The following is a 16,787-nucleotide window of genomic DNA, read 5'->3' on the forward strand; positions in this document are numbered from 1 at the left end:
ATTATTGATTGTACTGGTTGGTGGTACCAGCATTGCCGGAGGTGTTCTTGCCGCCAGTCATGTCGTTGAATTCGTCCTTGACCTGCTCGGCCATTCCGGAAGCACGGTTTTTGGCATTCTGCAATGTTTCTTCAATCTTGCCAGTGGTGTTCTGAGCGTTTCCCTTGGCGGCCATGCGGTCATTGCCAGTCATATTGCCAAACTTGTTCTTGGCATCACCAGCGGCTTTGTCCCATGTGCTGTTGTTCATTTTGAATATCTGTGAAAAGTATAAATCAAAGAAAGAGATTGATATCTGGAAAAGATTTCCTTGCCCATCCTTTTACAATTGCATCGCATTGAACCAGGGTTTCAGGATTTGGTATCGGCCAATTTCACCATCATTCAACAGGTTTTGCATCGCCGAGGAGGGTTCGCCTCCCCACAAGGCTTCTACGCGCACCTTTGTGGTGAATTCTGGTCCGGGCAAACTTTTTTATTCTATTTCTGAAACTCTGCTTTTCTCGCAGATGCAGGTTTTTGTATCGGTCAATTTCTCCTTTTTTTTTTTGCATCACCAAAGTAGAAAGAGCCATGCAAAAAATACAAAAAATCTTCTATCTACGAATCTAACAGAGATGCGGCGTGGGGGCTAACCAGTCCAAAAGCAAGGTTCATCAGAGGGATCTACGTGAGCATCGAACGCTTGTTTTACTTTGTTTTTCCAAGTGGGTTCCTCGAGTATGGTCGGGATGTTTGGTTTGTTGAGCAGTGAATAAAATGGTTGATACCATGAAAGAATGTGACGGCTGTACCAATAATGAAAGCGATCGTACGCAACTTTGACCGAGGGATTGATTAACACGCGAAGATCCGGTTTGACATCACGCAGATCTTTGAAAATAAGACAACACTCTGACGCTTCTAATGGTGGATCAGGCTCCTCTGGAAGAAGAGCTCGAAAGGCCACACGATGCTAAGCAACCGAAATGTCAATCTTAGCTAGATCATGCCTTGTGTAACACGTAATTTAAAGGAGGAAAAAGAAAGGTGAGGCCTACCTCGACAAACGGTTTGGCATCAAATACGGCCATGCCGTTCCAGCAACTGTAGACGGGTATAGGTCGATTATTGCGTAGCAACTGTTGGCTTGTTTTGTCGACAAAGTAAGGGTAATTGCCTGACCCTAGCCAATGCCCATGGATGTCTCGTGTGGCAAAGAGATCATAAAATTCACCAAAGAAATCCATTCCACACGCCGCATCATAGTTGCCTTGGTTGGTATCAAGTAGGGTAATAACATCCTTTGCGGTGAAAATAATGTCATTGAGAAAGACGATTTTATCAAAATGGGTGGTCGTGATATTGCCAATGGGCCACAGGGCCCGGTTACGTAAATTGGCGAGCACGGGTATCCGACGTTGTTTGGTTTTCGCCGCGGCATCCACCACGATCCAATGAGGAACATGATCCTTTTCCAGCTGACTGTCAAAATCTCGTAACATGGCCTTGGTTCCATCGGTGCTGCCTAAAGGAATCGCCGAGGCAAAAGTCAGAATTCAGAAAAAAGAAATTCACCATCGTTTTTCTTTGTTGCTATCGTACCGTTTTCGTAAATAGAGATGTAGACTTTCTGTGGCCCGATCCAATTGATCAACTGGTTGACCTCAGCAATCCAGTGCGGCAAGATGTCTTCACTATTGAACAGATTGGCGGCAATAAAAATGGTGTCTTTATTGGATGCTGACACGTTCATGGTGGCATTTCTGTTGAATTCATGAGGGACATGGAATGGGTTGGTTGTCAGATGGAGTGAAAAAAAAGGGGTCAACTTACTGATGCACGGTAGTCAGCTGATGGACAAGAGTGAACCATAGCAATGCTGACACTACCGTGAAAAAAATGACAAGCTTTTTTCTGTGGCGACGCAGCATAAACGGACAAGGCATCGAAACATCACTAAAGGGGTCCGCCTCTTCAGTAATTTGGGTTCGAATGAGGAGTGATTTGATTCTAAAAAAAAAGTTCTGCACCACCAACCCAAGCCTAAAAAAGGTGATTTGACCAAGGAGAATCATATCGCGCCTGCGCAAACGGAATATGATTTTCGCACCCATGGTTACGCAAAGAATCACGAGAAAATTTCTTGATCAGAGTGAAACGGCCAGCCAAGACATAAATTCATCAATAGAAACCAGTCATTTCTATCCCAACATTGTTGTCGTATTGACAACGAATAAAACTTTATTTTAATACCGGATCGAGATAGTGAGGGTTTTTACTTTGTGTCGTCAAGGGTATTTACTTCTTGAACCAATTTGTCCATCACTTCAGTAGCTGATAAAGTGGCCTGGTTGGTAAAGCTGGCCGCATCAAGAGCGTTGCTGCCCGACCAAAGTAGCATGTAATCGGCCATGCCATGCTGCGTAGCGTAGGTTACAATGTCTTTGGTTTTCGAAGAGTGAATGTCGTAGCACGGGATCCCGTCGTCAGGGACGGTCTCCATACGGTTCATGAATGCATTGGGATACCCACGGGCGAAGCGGCCGGTCAACGATCGTGTCAGCTTGGTTTTTTCTTGGCTTTCCAAGAGCACGCGTCGATGGGCGTCCGGAGTCGAAGAGTCTTTGGATAACATAAATAGCGTGCCAAGCACGACACCATCCGCTTGAGCCTTGTTCAAAGCTTCGTACACTTGGGCACCATTTGATAATCCGCCGGCCGCAAGAATAGGCACAGGGATGGCGTCTGGATACTTTGCAAATGCCTCTTTGATGGATCGCACTAATTGGAGCGTCGATTGCTGTTCATCCGGTGCGTTTAAAAAGGTACCTCGATGTCCGCCAGCTTGTAAGCCCTGTGCGACGATGCAATGGGCTTGACGCCGAGTACTGCCGGATTCCAATCCAGCGAGGAACAACGCCTCGTTAACCGTTGTCGCAGTGCCAATCGTGTAGACCCCGGCTTCCCACAATTGGTCCAATAGTTTGGGTGGCAAGGTGCCAAACGTAAAAGATACGATTTTCACTTTTTCCTCGAGAATCACGGCTATCTGGTCATCAAGCGGCGGCGAACGAAGCGTATACTGTTCGGGTTCTGAAAGATGAAGCTGCGCACGGATAGCTGCGAGCTCCTTGTCTGCCTCATACTGCTGTTGGAGCATGGTGTGCGTGACAGGAGGATCCGGACGACAAAAGATATTGACAGCAAAAGGATGGCATGTCTTTTCACGGATGGACCGTATGGATTGACGCAATGTGTCGGCCGACATGGTCGCAGCCCCCAATGAACCAAGCCCACCGTAATTGCTCACAGCTGCCACGAGATCCACAGTCGTATGTCCGGCACACGGTGCTTGCACAATTGGATAACGCAACTGAAGTGCTCGCGTAAAACAAGTGCTTGCCCAAGTCATTCTCAGTTTTTTATTTTTTTTTGTATTTAAAAAGGAAGACAAAAAAAGACGACAATGCCAGGGAACCGCTTCGGCATATTGATTAAAATAACAGCAAAAAAACTCAGCAACGCTGGTAAAATAGACTAAACTTTATCGAGAGCGACGCTCATTCAGCCAGACGTCCGGCTTTCTGTCTCATTTGTACGGAAGCTGGACCTTTTTATGCAAATTTCATCGAGAAACGCGACTTTTATTCATTGATTCGTCTTAGAACCCGTTATTTTCACCATGTGTGAACTACAGTACAAGAAACGCATGAAGCACATCATTTAAGCGTCGGAAAAAGTCAAGATTTTACCTTCTTTATCCTCTTCAATGAAATCCACGTAACTCTTCTTTTCTAAGACGGAAACCTTGTCCTTTGGAAAAGACACCAGCAGGGCCTTTAATGCGCTGTGGAATTCGTAAGTTACTTTTCCCCCGCATTTTTCAATATCAGCCTTGGCTTCGTGAAATTTTTCTTCCGTTGCAGGCTCCTTCAAAGCGACAATATACGTCGCCCTGTCGGCTATAGGATTTGATGAATTTAGCAGCCATTATCGGTAGACCCAGGGTCCACCTTCCATTCCATTGAACCGTATAACATTCCTGATCTTGATACAGTGCCATTGACATTGTACATGTCCAGTCCTCATTCATTCCCACACAGACAAATAGATAACAATAGGATATACGTACAGAATTCGGCCAAGCTCGTCATCACGCACAACGATACAAGTACGAAAAATATACCGACGAATTTAAACAACTTCATTTATGTTATGTGTTCACAGCAAATACTCGTATGACTATCACAAAAAGAAAGAAGAGAAAAGAAGATTATTCCAAAAATTGGTTTGGCCTTTTTTGCATGAACATCGTCCCTCTGCGGAACAATATTTATTTCCATTTCTAGTCTAGTTTTTCAATTCGCCTGGCCAATCTTTGCAACTGCTACTTTTGTTTATAACGTTGTTTCCCATTATCATGTAGCACTTATTGTGCTCTTAACAGATTAACAAGCATCAACTGATTCGACGTCTTACAGGAATTAGGACACTGTAGAAAACATTTTCGAATTACGTTATCAGTTAAGTGCAAACAGATTGGACTCGACTTTGATAGGAGCTATCCATGCGCAAGAATAAAGCGCAAGGTTTCCCCAGTAAATTTCGAAATATTTTAATCGTCTCGTTCTCTTACCTTTTTTTCCCGCCAGCAACTGTAGCTTAATTTTGTAATAGCGTCCTAAATACGTAAAGTCACTTTTGGCAAAAATCAGCCAAGTCACAACAAACGCGTCGAAAGCGTATGCATAAAATGGCTCTGTTAGACTTACCTCTGCCTTTTCATAATTTTTCTCTTGAAATCGTTATTCAGCTACCTTGGGTATACCGGGACCTTATATCCCTGGGATGCTGAATCTATATACTGTCTATACCGTGCTAAGCATCCAGAATTGATCACTGAGGGACGGAAAGTTGCATATCTGGCACATCAACGGAAATAATATGGCACAGGCTTCGCGTCAAATAAAAATAGACATTCGATTGGGGGATATATTGGCAAAAAATCCCTTCAAATACCGTTCTTTCTTCCATGTTGAACAAAGTAATCATTACCCTGAGACCAAAAAGGAACAACGGTATCTTTTTTTTTCTGGATAGATGACACCATCCCAATAAATGGCTTCCCATTTACCAGCTTTCATCAGCAGACCAAAGATCCTTAAATATATTGAAGTAGGCATTTCAAATCCACGTTACACGTGTCAATAGACGCTGTCTTCCTGTCGAATCCATTGGTGCACATTATGCTTACTGCCTCCCATTCGCAAAGCATACTACCCTATCGTATAATGAATACTTTTCCTGACGAATATATGTTCCTTGGATGATCCAGTGGCGTGTCAGTGGATGGCAACTTGGTTTGTGAGGCTGGAGAATGGTACCAGTACTCCGACCATCGGAAATTGGTTAATATGCGCGGGACTGAATCATGAAGCACGATAAAGCCAAATATGTGATTTCGTGTACAGATGTCATCGACCCTGCCACATCCACATTAATAATATATTCCGCCATCACCATGTTTGTCTCTTACATTAGTGGTATGTATCTTTTGGCTTTTTTCGCGCCATGATCTGGTGTTTTAAAGAAAGTGGCATTGCTGAAAAGTGCGATGGCAAGGAATAGTTCATGGTCCTGCTTCTCTCTTCTTTTTTTTTTCTCCTTCGTTTAGCAATAAAAGGACCCACGGTTAGACTGTGTGAACCATGAGTAATGATCAATTATTTTTTTTTTCTTTTCCCGTTCCATAGCCGCTGCTTCTTTCTCCCATGGGCTGCTGTGTTTCGGTGCCAGCAGTTGATGAAATCGACCGATTGCACAGCCATCAAATCGATTCCCAGTTACGGGCCGAGAGGATAAAGTTACGGAATGAAGTCAAACTGTTACTCCTAGGTCAGTGAGCGTTGTGCATCGCAAACCACCGGTTCGGTTCCAAATGACGGATTCTCACACTTGACATGTCACAGGCGCCGGAGAATCCGGGAAATCGACCATCGTCAAGCAAATGAAACTTATCCACGATGGCGGATTCACGCGCGAAGAACGTCTGGCATATCGCACTGTCATCTTTAGCAACACTATTCAATCGATGCGCGTCATTCTCGAAGCCATGCAAGAACGAGGCATTGCCTTGTCCAATCCTTCCAAAAATGGAAGTTGTTTCGATTTGATTGCACGGCAACCGACTCAGGTCGAATACACCGTACTGCCTATGGATATCACCCGTGCGATCCAAAGCCTGTGGGGAGATCACGCCGTACAGACAACGTACAAACGAAGCAATGAATATCAACTGAATGACTCAGCATCCTAGTAAGTTATCCTTGGATTCTCTCTTGTGATGACTTGCAGTCTATATTCATACAGTAAGCAGCTACTTCGATTGCATTGAGCGTATTGGCGAAGCGGATTACGTTCCTACCAATCAGGATGTACTACGGTCGCGGGTCAAGACCACAGGGATTTCGGAAACACGGTTTACCATAGACGAACTGACTTACCGGATGCTGGATGTGGGCGGACAACGATCGGAACGCAAGAAATGGATCCATTGCTTTGAGAATGTCAAAGCCATAATTTTTTTGGTCGCCATATCAGAATACGACCAAAATCTTATGGAAGACGAGAATGTGAGTCGCATGGATGAAGCTTTCATCCTTTTCGAATCGGTTCGCCACTCAAGATGGTTTAGCAAAACATCCATCATTCTGTTCTTGAACAAAACCGATATATTTCGTCAAAAACTGTCCTATCGACCTCTGCAAAACTATTTTCCCGATTACCTTGGTGAGGACCTGTCGTCTGGAGGTTAGACCTGAGGGTCCCTGTTAACACGACTTTTTATACTTTAGGAGGAAACAACTACGACGCTGCGTGCGAGTACTTTCGACGTCGGTTTGAAAATCTCAACAGAGTTAGCAACGAGAAGCAAGTCTATACTCACTTTACGTGCGCGACCGATACTGAACAAATTCGATTTGTTATGTCTGCTGTCAACGATATCGTCTTGCGTGAGCATCTTCGAACCGTGGGTCTTTTGTAAACCCTTTGAAACCGTCTAATTAATCCATCTAGAAGATATTTATAATGTAATGAAAACAGTTATCTAATCCATTGATGCCTGTCTGCAGCCTCTTTCGAAGTATTAAGGGGGAAAACCAAAATGCTGTGTTTCAAATTCCAAAATGTGTGACTTGAAGGAGCGTAATTTGGACGCGCCCGACATTGAAGCTGAAAAAAAGGAGTGGGAATTGTTGCAGAGATACTTTGATCGCGACTCAATTAGATCATGTCCTCCATCGAAGATAACGAACTTCCTAAAGCCAACGTGGCAAGAGTGCTGAAACATGCCGTAAGTGATAGGCGTCTTTTCTGACCCATCGATCGTGTGAATCAATTGACTGAGGCACGATTCGCACAGCTTCCCTCCGGAACCGCCTTACAAAAAGATGCCAAATTAGCCGTGAGTAAAGCGTCGACCGTCTTTATCAACTATTTAAGCGCAGTGTAAGCGTATTGAAAATCCGTAGAGAATCAAAAATACAGTCACTGACGCTTGTGATTCTCCAGGGCGAACGATCTCGCCAAAAGTGCCAATCATAAAACCATTTGTGCTGCTGATGTGTTTAAAGCCATGGAGGTCTTGGAACTTGATCACCTGATCCCGCCGTTGAAGGAATCATTTACTGGTAAGTGCAGTTACACCTATTTTAGCGCGCACCCAAGTTAGTAACACGAGGTTGGTTCGCCTAGCATTCCAGCAACTGCAAAAAGAAAAGAAACAGAGCAAAAAGCTTAAAAAATCCGAAGACGCAGCCAAGGAAGGAGGGGATGATACTCGCACGGATCAACCCGATCAGGAAGGTTCAACTTCCATAGGACAGAAGCGTCCCATTGATGATGATGATGAAGAGCTCGGCGATCATAAAAAGGCAAAGCAAGACGAGGATGAGGAGGAGGATGAAGACGTTGATGAAGAGGATGAAGTGGAAGAAGATGAAAATGATAATGATAATGATAATGATGATGATAATGATAATGAGGATGAGGATGCCGACGAGGAAGACGGGGACAAAATGATGGAAGATGCACCTGACAATGACGTTGAATAAGTATCCCACAGCGACGGGCCAAGGAACAAGATACTTCATGTACCAAAGAATCAATAGATCAAATCACATACGACATCACCTTTTTCGCTTCATTTATCCTGCATTTCTCTCTTTGGCTCGATTTCCTTTATATTCCTTCGCTATTGATATGGCTGCTGTTTTTATTTTCTTCCATATGTTTCTTTTTCCATTCTTTAACGCATTATGCAAGTTGACCTTTTTTCTTTTGCTACAAATACACAACATATTCTACTTTTTTCAAGGTTCAAAAGTTGTATCGCTTGAGTCGACCGACACAGAAAATGACGGTGCTTATTAATGTCAGCAAGGCAGCGACACGGAACAACCAAACTGAACCACAGTATTCGAGGAGATAACCGCCGATGAAGGCGCCCAAACCGGTGCCTAGACCAGCATGTAAAGCACCCAGGATACCTTGAGCCACTGCACGCTGTTCAGGAGGGAAAAAACTGTCAATTTCGCTAACCGCGGTTGCCCAAAAGATACCGAAACCGATGCCTATGTTTTTATGTTAATGACAATACAGGAAAATCAGACACTTGGGTAAAAAACCTACCGTGAAGCATTTGTAACAGGAGCGCAATAATATTCGTGATTAAGGAATCAGGGACTAAAACTGTATACGCCAGACAACGGATCAAGGTAGCAACATGGGCGATCACCACCATTTTTGTCACACCAAATTTCTCAGTCATCTAACAAAACACCGATAACCATGATTAGCGTGGATACTTGACTTTCAACGACAGTCCTTGGATGCCTCTTCTTTTAAAAAGTACCTGTTTGGAAAAGCAAAAGCACAAAAGCTCGGTGACACCACTCATGGGGCCTGTCCATCCGATCCAACTAGCGGGGGTATGCATTTCTCGGCTAAGGAAGAGAAACAAAAAGTTGACAATCATGGACAGCACCACGCCAAAAATCAGGGTGGTTGTCAAGAAACACAGCACACGCGGTGATTTGAATACATCGGCGGGTGGGACTTCCGCGTCCGGAGCGAGCATCAACGACTGATCGACCGAACTGATACGAGAAATGGCCAATCCGAGATCCACGCCCACCACATCCAGTGCTTCTTCGGCTTCTTCACGCACCGTGTGGGCTGACACAATGCTGGCCGCCTTGAAAATGAGGGGATCATGGCCTTTGAACTGCTCGTGCGGACGAAGGGAACTCGCGGCATGGGTAGTACTCAAATAATTGGCCGGCGCACGATGACCATACTTTTCCATGGATTGATTTGAAGGCGACATGAGTGGTTGTTGAGCATACTCCGTCTCCAAATCTTCCAGAGGAAGCACAATATCATTCGAATTCACATTCGCTACGGCTGCGCATACCACAAACGCCAGGGTCGACCCACCAAAGACCCAAAACAAAGCATCGAGATTGCCTGTATAGGAAATTAATTGTCCTACCAACAGAATCGTAAGGCCCGTCGACAGCGATCCCCAAAGTCGCTGCTCCCCTAAATTGTGTATTTGTTGGATTAACCATATATGCCGTGACATCTCGCCACACAATTTCTGTCATACCATAAAGCAGTTTATCCGGACCGAGAATCTTCATGACAGCACTGTCCACCAGCGAGGTATTAGGTAACGTGAAAAACGCAAACGCAAACGCCAGGGCCGAGGTACAGATGACCACCGTTGTATCATTCAAGACCACTGACGTGGTACGGATAGAATGACCGAGCCCCATGATACCAAGCAACGAAATCCCGCCAAGGAAACTGGTCAACGCCATGACAGAACCATGCAAGTGAGGGCGTTTATCCACCAGAAAAGTCCATAACGGACAGGCCACCGATTGCACAAACGGGGCGATGGCTAGAACAAATCCAATCTGATCTGATGAGAATCCGAGTACAGCATCGTAGTAGAGCGGTAAATAAGGTGGGGCGGCAGAGAGCAATGCAAATACAGTGACATACAAAAGTTTGCAGATAGTGTACATGGTATATATCGGAGAGTCTGGATGACAGTGATGGATGGTATGAACTCCCTTTTTCTATTGTAATATGGCAGAATATACGGTGACAAAAATTGATGGAAAAAAAAGAAGAGAAAAGAGCAAGATATGGTATAGACAGTTTGTGTATAAATAGATATGTATGAACAAAAAAAATGGACAACGTATATCCTGCATGGACCTAGGGAAGAGGATGCTTTATATATCATGTCAGAAACAGGTAATAGCGTCAAAATGAAACCTTGATAAATCCTTTCAATATATCCATATTAAAGCTTCCGTGGCCATCGATAAGCTTGTCCGGGACCAATCGTCGATAGGTCTTTGCACGAAACTTGCCGTTATCGTTTCCTTGTTTCAATGATGAACGAGCCACAAGAGATGAAACATATGCCGTATATGGAATGTCAGGATCATAGAAACCGTCAAATGGAGAATAGCTTAACCATAAATCTCTTTTTGGCTTTCAAACGAAGCACACACAGAAAAAAAAAAAAATTAAAGATGAAAAAAAAAAAAAAAAAAGGTGTGGCCTTGGCTAGTATTGATTCGAATCTTCATTATTTGTTATTGAGATTGCTCTTTCCGCTACGTCTTTCATCAAGTGAAGTAGGGTATAGTGAGGGAGCAAGAGATCGGCTTGCAGCACTTGCGGTTGTCCAGAATCAGAATCGGATTCGTTGTGAATAGCAAGCGTACCGATACGTATAAGGCCATCCATGGCTTGATCATCATTTTCGAGGACGGTTTTCCACTCTGAACCTTCTGTTGCAACTTCGCATATACGATCATGGGACAAAAGACTCGGCCGTCGCCACCGTAACCGGTGCTCCCGAACCCCTGTTTGATCGAATACAAATAACCGATGAAGACGTGGCTGCTGTTGACTTTTGTGCTCATAAGGAATCTTGTTGCAACAACCGACCATGATTTGCTTTTGGTACGCATGCCATCGCGCTTCGGTAATTTTGTCAGTGGAACATTGACTAAAGATGCGACGAAGCCCATCCTGAAACCGAGCTGCATAGCTGTGAGACGGTTTTTTGCAGCTTGCGAATGTGTCATTTTTGTAACCATCCTGCAGATGCGGTTTGCCTAGTGCATACTTTCGGAACTCCGTGTGAATATTGCTGCCCACCGTACTTTGCGCTAGTCTGCTCAGTAGCACATGCTTGGTGGATTTGGCACTGGAACATGGGGTTAAGAACGTTGTCAAGGTGTCACTGAGCATCGTTGTCGGTGACGGTGGCTGACTTAACAGTTCGGTCGGATTGAAGTAACACGGCGTGATATCGATGGTGGGCGAACGAGGAGCGTCTTCAAATACATGGTGTAGGTTCGGCTTTTCGCACACAAGAATATCGATCGTATCTGGTTTTTGGATATAGTCTTTATCCTGAAATGGGTTCATTCAAAGAACAAAAAAATAAAATAAAATAAAAAAGAAACTAGTAATATAATAGTAACAAAATAATAATAAAAACAAAAAAGGTGGTTTGTTCAAAGTAACCCGTTCCTTCCCTGATGAGGAAGTGGACAGATAAAAAAGAAAAATGGAGGGTTAGGACACATCATGACTTTTTTTTTCTCTTTTATTTTAATACTGCACTGGATGAAAAAAGCACCAATGTATCCAAGGGTTGCACAGACGCTGCATACGCGGCATCAATAGCTTTTCAGGACTTGCTTTTCACGGTATACTGTTGTTCACATTTTGACTGATAACTTAAAAAGAAAACATGCGCTATCCCATTTCCAAAAAGCAAAATGATTTAAAGTATTCCAACACTTGCAGCCCACGATGACGGTATCGTAGCCTTTCTCTTTTCTTTAATTCTCTGTTGATTTTATGATTATGCAGAATACACCAGTTACTTGACCCCGTACACAAATGAATAGGGATTGCAATCTTGCCATATTGATCTCTTGGTGGCTTTTTTTTATTTTCGTACCCACCTTATCATTACCCCTGAAAATTATATTCGCCAAATGCTGTACAACCTGTTGCCACAAGCTTTCTGGTCATTTTTGATCAGAGAGCAAAAAAGTATATATTCATGTCAATGAAAGCTGTAGTACCATGCCCAGTCATTAATCCATCTGCTACTATTGATCCGTTGGCGACAGGTGATCATCCATTGAATTTTTTTTTTTTTTTTTTTTTTTTTTTTTAGTTTTCCTGCAGTGCTGAAAGTATAGCTGTTTAGGATCACGTGCACAGGGCAGTAGTGGGTATCAGTGAAATGTCATTCCATCAAACAAACTTAGAAGTAGCAGCGAAAAATTGATCTTTATGGGAGCTTTATTTTTTCATAGCAAAGCATTGCAACATTGTAAAGCCTGATCAAGAAACAAAAAATCAAACTTGGGCGGATGACATCAGCATTCAAATGCGGTGTTTAAAAAATACCAATTGGTTGTCTCAACGTTTTCAACAATGGTCGGTTTGCGCTGCCGTTGCCGAAGAACGGAAAAGAGATAACAAACGCGGCTTCCATGGCGACCAGCGTAGAACAACAGACGGCTCATCTGTTTAAAGAGCTCGAGAGAACGTCGCAAGAGTATGATGATGAACGCAGCTTGGAGATTTGCGACCAACTGGTGAAACTAAGTCCCGACGATCCACTCGCACTCCAATGCAAGGTGGTGGCGTTTATTCGACTTGAAAAGTATACAGAAGCATTGTCACTTATTGCACGCAAGTTTCGCGACAGTCAAGTTGACTTGAGCTTTGAAAAAATATACTGTTACTATCGCACCAACCAACTGCGACAAGCGATCGACTTGTTAAGCGAAGTCAAGCATCGTCACACCGACAATCTGGCGTTGGCATTCTTGGAAGCTCAAATTGTAAGCAGAGCAGAGGAAAAAGAAAAAAAAATGAATGCTAGCAGACTTGATAGTGTGCATAGATACTAATATCGTGTATTGGCATGTTTCAATAGCTTTATGCACAAGACCGCTACAAGGAAGCCATTGAAGCCTACGAGGTGTTATTGGATAAAACCGACAAACGGGATCGTTTGTACGATGAAATTCAAGTCAACTTGTTGGCCGCCAAAGCTAGCTTGAAATTCACGCAACTGGACTTGGAGGATATGGAAACCGTCAATGTTGGTTCTTCCAACAGTGGGCTTTATGAAATGGCTTACAATGCAGCCTCTGTCCATCTCGCCAATGGCGATCTCAAAAAGGCCAAGGAACAACTGGAGACGGCTCGAAGTAAGTGTCGAATTCTCTGCACAATGGTTTATAGCGTTGGGCGCAGTGATTAAATATGTGAGCACAGGCCACTGCAGCGAGAAAATGACCGAGGCAGGCATGAGTCGCGAAGAGATTGACGAGGAATTGGCAGCGATTGCTGCTCAGTTGGCTTACACTTATCAGCTGCAAGGCCGCACAGACGAAGCCACGGAAATCTACGAATCTGTCCTGAGCTCCAGGTAACTTGGACATCATGATGGGCCGTAAGAAAAAGGCATAGAAAAAGTGACTCTCTTGACTAACTCGGTGGTGTAGTGCAAATGACGCCAATGTGAAAGCCGTAGTCTCCAACAACATTGCCGCCATCCGTCAAACCAACGATTTGTTTGATGTCGCCAAAAAGTTAAAGACTGCTACTGGAAAGGAAGCAGACACCAAATTGAGACGTTATCAAAAGAGAGTCATCGCTGGCAATGAAGCTTTGTTGCAACTGTATCAGAGCAAGGTAAAAAGAGTAGAAATCAACGGTTTTTGAATATCCATTTTACTTATCTGATGAATGATTACTTCAATTCTCGTTGATGTGCAGTATGCAGCTTGTCGAGATGCGGCTCAGAAATTGCTTGACAAGTATCCCAACGACGACAAGCTGTATTTGATTTTGGCCGCTGCCACTTACCACCAGCATAAGGCTGAAGCCGCTGTGGATGAGTTGAAAAAGTACGCTGAAAAGAACCCAGCCTCCTTGGCTATCCGTTTTGCCACGATTCAACTGCAATTGCTTTCTTCACAACCGGCGGCCGCTTTAACCGTGCTGACGTCGTACTTGACCCATGTGGGCGAAGATAATAAGAAGGACTTTTATCAGCCTGCGGTGGTGGCCCTGCTTGTATGGTTGTATGAACAAACGGGACAATCGGAAAAAGCCATGGAAACCCTCGATAAGGCATCTTTGTACTGGAAGACCGATAAAGCCTTGGCGTTCACCACCTCCACTTCCATTTTGAAGCAAACCGCTACTTTCAAATTGAAATCGGGCCGTTACCAGGATGCTGTGTCCGATTTCGAACAATTGGTAAAAGCGGATCCTACGGATTTACAGTCGTTGGCAGGTTTAATTGCCGTGTACGCAGAGGTGGATCCTGTCAAGGCGGAGCAATACGGCGAAGCCTTGCCGGGCATTGCTATGGATCACGTCGATGTGGACACCCTAGAACGTATTGTGCCGGGTGTGAAACGTGGTTACGTTAAGAAGGAACATAAGAGGTAACCTTGCACAACCGCAAGTCATAAAGTCAAGTGATTCATACTGAAATTTTTTTTTTTTCATTTTGTCCAGTGGCGTTGTGAAGAAACCCAAAGAGAAGAAAAAGAGAAAGCCTTTACTGCCAAAGAAGAATTACGACCCCAATCAAACCCCCGATCCGGAGCGATGGCTTCCTGCGAGAGAACGATCCACATATCGTGTCAAGGGCAAAAACAAAAAGGCAGCAAACAAGGGTCCTCAAGGTGCGGCTGTATCGGGTGGCGGTATCGGTGGTACAGGAAGTGCCAAGATTGCTGGTCGACATTCACCCGTCGTGGAAACCCCTGAGGAAAAGCCAGCAACACAAACACCGCCCGCCAGCACTCCCGCCAAGAGTTCGACATCCAGCAAAAAGAAAAAGAAGGGCAAAGGCAAATCAAAATGGTAATCAAAAAAACCACCGTCAATCAATTTGTCGCTCTTTCATGCGAACCTATGCTGCTATTTTGTCTTTTTTTTTATACACCTAATGATTCAATTTCATTTCAAAATCAAGTCATATACAAAGGAAAAATATATTTTGCAAAATTGGCTTTTCTTTTTTTTTTTCTGTTCGACGTGAGTTTTCTGTAGTCAAGGTTGAAAGAGTTTTGTCTCCATTGGCAACGTGGGGATGCGGCGGGTTGCTGAGTAGCAATGTTTCGTTTATCACCGAATCCATTCTATGATGATATATTACAGAGACACAGAGATAAGACAAGAAGACATGACTTATTGGGATTGTTGAAGATCGTCCAAGAATTTCTGAGCTCCTTCGACAATAAGTTTATGTTCAAACGAGTGAATGCGAGTTTCGAGGTCTTGGAGAGTGTCGTTGGGTTCAATGGGCACTTGACGTTGTAAGATGACTTGACCTCGATCGACGTCGGGAATCACTTTATGGACCATGATGCCGGTATATTGAATTTCGCCCTTTTGGTAGGCTTCAAAAGCACGTTCAATCGCATGGGCTCCGTCGAATTGACCGGGAAGTGCGGGGTGCAGATTCATGACATTGTTGTTGAAATAACTCAAGAATTCAGGCGACAGAATATGCATCCAGCCGGCAAGAATGACAAGGTCCGGTTTATAAGCTAGAACGGTTTGCGCAACGTGAATATCGAAATCGACACGCGTTTGTCCTTGGTCTTTGAACTTTTTCAACGATACGGTTTGGGTAGGAATACCAGCTTTGGCCGCTCGTTCAAGACCGTAGGCTGCTTTGCGGTTGGAGATGACAGCGACAATATTGGCTTTCAAGCTTCCATTTTGAGTGGCGTCAATGAGAGCTTGAAGATTGGTGCCTGAACCGCTAATAAGAACAACAACCGAAGGTAATGCCATGGCAGCAGCGGAGGAGGGGGAGGTCGATGTGCACTGTGCTTCAACCAACAGGCGCCGAAAAAAATAAAAAATAAAAAGAAAAAACCCCGTTGCATGCACCGACGAATCGAAGGCAAGATTGATGCAGGTGAGTAACCTTTTCATTTCCAGTGGCTTATTTTCCCGCCTTACAAAACACTTTGGAGACCTGTCTTCTATTTCCGTCCCAACCGTGGCAATGCGCCACAAAAGCGTTCGGACAAACGAATCCGATGGCCGTCCACGTTTCCCTATCTTTGTCATACTCATATGAACTTGGCGCCATCTCAGCCCGTTTAAGCATCCGACAAGCAAAAAAGCTTATTGTTGAGAACACCAATAAGCTCCACGGTCGTGGAACACGACTCAGCAAAGAAGAAATTTTCTCTTTTGGAAACTTCCCATTGGGTAAAAATAGAAGAAACTTTTTTTTTCCTTGGTTCCCGTGCATCCGCAGCTGCATCCGCAGCATGAAAAGGCAGGTGGTACATCTTTTTATTCATTTTATATATAAAAGGCCCTGTTCCATTGGCCGCCTCCTTATTTTTTTTTTTCTCAACGTCTTTTACAACCCCAAAAAGTCAAACACAACTCACCATGCATCCTTATACCCACTCTGTATCTTTGGAATTACCCGTGAACCAAGGCGAATACTACAATTTCTGTCCAAACTGTGGCGTCGATGTCTCGCAATTCTCTCACGAAGATTACTGTCCTTATTTTACCCATCACCATCACCAGCGTCAGAATCACCACAAGCACTGAATGAAACACCAATATCTAAAGTTTCCTGGGAAACAAATCTGCATTGATCATTGTACATACAGCACGCATCTCTTTTTTTT

The 16,787-nt window shown here is 44.0% G+C and overlaps 10 protein-coding genes across 10 annotated transcripts; 4 read left to right on the top strand and 6 right to left on the bottom strand.

Moving 5' to 3' along the window:
* Positions 1-2: 2 nt before the first annotated feature.
* Positions 3-811, top strand: BYT42DRAFT_297169 (uncharacterized protein). The gene has a single exon (XM_051562891.1). It carries the CDS (start codon positions 174-176, stop codon positions 633-635), a length of 462 nt encoding a protein of 153 aa, XP_051424473.1. The 5' UTR covers positions 3-173; the 3' UTR covers positions 636-811.
* Positions 632-1,735, bottom strand: BYT42DRAFT_545122 (cryptococcal mannosyltransferase 1-domain-containing protein; the record flags this gene model as incomplete). Its single annotated transcript, XM_051565796.1, has 3 exons — positions 632-955; positions 1,041-1,507; positions 1,585-1,735. The coding sequence occupies 3 exons, from the start codon at positions 1,733-1,735 to the stop codon at positions 632-634; spliced, it is 942 nt and encodes a 313-aa protein (XP_051424474.1).
* A 448-nt stretch (positions 1,736-2,183) lies between these two features.
* On the bottom strand, positions 2,184-3,520 carry BYT42DRAFT_565637 (2-nitropropane dioxygenase). The gene has a single exon (XM_051567880.1). It carries the CDS (start codon positions 3,392-3,394, stop codon positions 2,258-2,260), a length of 1,137 nt encoding a protein of 378 aa, XP_051424475.1. The 5' UTR covers positions 3,395-3,520; the 3' UTR covers positions 2,184-2,257.
* A 50-nt stretch (positions 3,521-3,570) lies between these two features.
* Positions 3,571-4,313, bottom strand: BYT42DRAFT_565638 (uncharacterized protein). Its single transcript, XM_051567881.1, has 3 exons — positions 4,115-4,313; positions 3,735-3,944; positions 3,571-3,673 (listed from the first exon to the last, which is right to left on the bottom strand). Exons 1-3 carry the CDS (start codon positions 4,188-4,190, stop codon positions 3,660-3,662), a joined length of 300 nt encoding a protein of 99 aa, XP_051424476.1. The 5' UTR covers positions 4,191-4,313; the 3' UTR covers positions 3,571-3,659.
* Positions 4,314-5,753: 1,440 nt separating this feature from the next.
* On the top strand, positions 5,754-7,027 carry BYT42DRAFT_495063 (heterotrimeric G protein alpha subunit B; the record flags this gene model as incomplete). Its single annotated transcript, XM_051564340.1, has 4 exons — positions 5,754-5,877; positions 5,952-6,297; positions 6,359-6,771; positions 6,840-7,027. 4 exons carry the CDS (start codon positions 5,754-5,756, stop codon positions 7,025-7,027), a joined length of 1,071 nt encoding a protein of 356 aa, XP_051424477.1.
* Positions 7,028-7,199: 172 nt separating this feature from the next.
* Positions 7,200-8,466, top strand: BYT42DRAFT_297212 (histone-fold-containing protein). The gene is made up of 4 exons (XM_051562892.1): positions 7,200-7,336; positions 7,406-7,491; positions 7,555-7,673; positions 7,738-8,466. The coding sequence occupies exons 1-4, from the start codon at positions 7,274-7,276 to the stop codon at positions 8,094-8,096; spliced, it is 627 nt and encodes a 208-aa protein (XP_051424478.1). The 5' UTR covers positions 7,200-7,273; the 3' UTR covers positions 8,097-8,466.
* Positions 8,249-10,571, bottom strand: BYT42DRAFT_297225 (major facilitator superfamily domain-containing protein). Its single transcript, XM_051562893.1, has 4 exons — positions 9,653-10,571; positions 8,897-9,585; positions 8,674-8,812; positions 8,249-8,615 (listed from the first exon to the last, which is right to left on the bottom strand). Exons 1-4 carry the CDS (start codon positions 10,074-10,076, stop codon positions 8,362-8,364), a joined length of 1,506 nt encoding a protein of 501 aa, XP_051424479.1. The 5' UTR covers positions 10,077-10,571; the 3' UTR covers positions 8,249-8,361.
* Positions 10,572-10,576: 5 nt separating this feature from the next.
* On the bottom strand, positions 10,577-11,640 carry BYT42DRAFT_565645 (uncharacterized protein). The gene has a single exon (XM_051567882.1). The coding sequence runs from the start codon at positions 11,500-11,502 to the stop codon at positions 10,630-10,632; it is 873 nt and encodes a 290-aa protein (XP_051424480.1). The 5' UTR covers positions 11,503-11,640; the 3' UTR covers positions 10,577-10,629.
* A 534-nt stretch (positions 11,641-12,174) lies between these two features.
* BYT42DRAFT_604206 (uncharacterized protein) lies at positions 12,175-15,115 on the top strand. Its single transcript, XM_051571096.1, has 7 exons — positions 12,175-12,218; positions 12,299-12,941; positions 13,037-13,313; positions 13,381-13,534; positions 13,611-13,800; positions 13,885-14,561; positions 14,635-15,115. The coding sequence occupies exons 2-7, from the start codon at positions 12,588-12,590 to the stop codon at positions 14,987-14,989; spliced, it is 2,007 nt and encodes a 668-aa protein (XP_051424481.1). The 5' UTR covers positions 12,175-12,218; positions 12,299-12,587; the 3' UTR covers positions 14,990-15,115.
* On the bottom strand, positions 15,116-16,486 carry BYT42DRAFT_565647 (formyl transferase-domain-containing protein). Its single transcript, XM_051567883.1, has one exon. The coding sequence runs from the start codon at positions 16,210-16,212 to the stop codon at positions 15,313-15,315; it is 900 nt and encodes a 299-aa protein (XP_051424482.1). The 5' UTR covers positions 16,213-16,486; the 3' UTR covers positions 15,116-15,312.
* Positions 16,487-16,787: the final 301 nt, after the last annotated feature.

This window comes from Radiomyces spectabilis (genome assembly GCF_025331425.1).
Source record: "Radiomyces spectabilis strain NRRL 2753 chromosome Unknown BYT42scaffold_5, whole genome shotgun sequence".
NCBI classification, from domain to species: domain Eukaryota; kingdom Fungi; phylum Mucoromycota; class Mucoromycetes; order Mucorales; family Radiomycetaceae; genus Radiomyces; species Radiomyces spectabilis.

Bases quoted from the DNA above. Each gene is read 5' to 3' on its own strand.
- BYT42DRAFT_297169 (XM_051562891.1), top strand. From the start codon at position 174: ATGCGGTCATTGCCAGTCATATTGCCAAACTTGTTCTTGGCATCACCA.
- BYT42DRAFT_565637 (XM_051567880.1), bottom strand. From the start codon at position 3,394: ATGACTTGGGCAAGCACTTGTTTTACGCGAGCACTTCAGTTGCGTTAT.
- BYT42DRAFT_565638 (XM_051567881.1), bottom strand. From the start codon at position 4,190: ATGAAGTTGTTTAAATTCGTCGGTATATTTTTCGTACTTGTATCGTTG. The intron at 3,945-4,114 runs GTACGTATATCC...CAAATCCTATAG, and splicing joins GACGAGCTTGGCCGAATTCT to CCGACAGGGCGACGTATATT.
- BYT42DRAFT_297212 (XM_051562892.1), top strand. From the start codon at position 7,274: ATGTCCTCCATCGAAGATAACGAACTTCCTAAAGCCAACGTGGCAAGA. The intron at 7,337-7,405 runs GTAAGTGATAGG...CGATTCGCACAG, and splicing joins CAAGAGTGCTGAAACATGCC to CTTCCCTCCGGAACCGCCTT. The intron at 7,492-7,554 runs GTAAGCGTATTG...GTGATTCTCCAG, and splicing joins ATCAACTATTTAAGCGCAGT to GGCGAACGATCTCGCCAAAA.
- BYT42DRAFT_297225 (XM_051562893.1), bottom strand. From the start codon at position 10,076: ATGTACACTATCTGCAAACTTTTGTATGTCACTGTATTTGCATTGCTC. The intron at 9,586-9,652 runs GTATGACAGAAA...TACACAATTTAG, and splicing joins TCCGGATAAACTGCTTTATG to GGGAGCAGCGACTTTGGGGA. The intron at 8,616-8,673 runs GTAGGTTTTTTA...ATAAAAACATAG, and splicing joins CCTGTTACAAATGCTTCACG to GCATCGGTTTCGGTATCTTT.
- BYT42DRAFT_565645 (XM_051567882.1), bottom strand. From the start codon at position 11,502: ATGAACCCATTTCAGGATAAAGACTATATCCAAAAACCAGATACGATC.
- BYT42DRAFT_604206 (XM_051571096.1), top strand. From the start codon at position 12,588: ATGGCGACCAGCGTAGAACAACAGACGGCTCATCTGTTTAAAGAGCTC. The intron at 13,314-13,380 runs GTAAGTGTCGAA...ATGTGAGCACAG, and splicing joins ACAACTGGAGACGGCTCGAA to GCCACTGCAGCGAGAAAATG. The intron at 13,535-13,610 runs GTAACTTGGACA...TCGGTGGTGTAG, and splicing joins GAATCTGTCCTGAGCTCCAG to TGCAAATGACGCCAATGTGA.
- BYT42DRAFT_565647 (XM_051567883.1), bottom strand. From the start codon at position 16,212: ATGAGTATGACAAAGATAGGGAAACGTGGACGGCCATCGGATTCGTTT.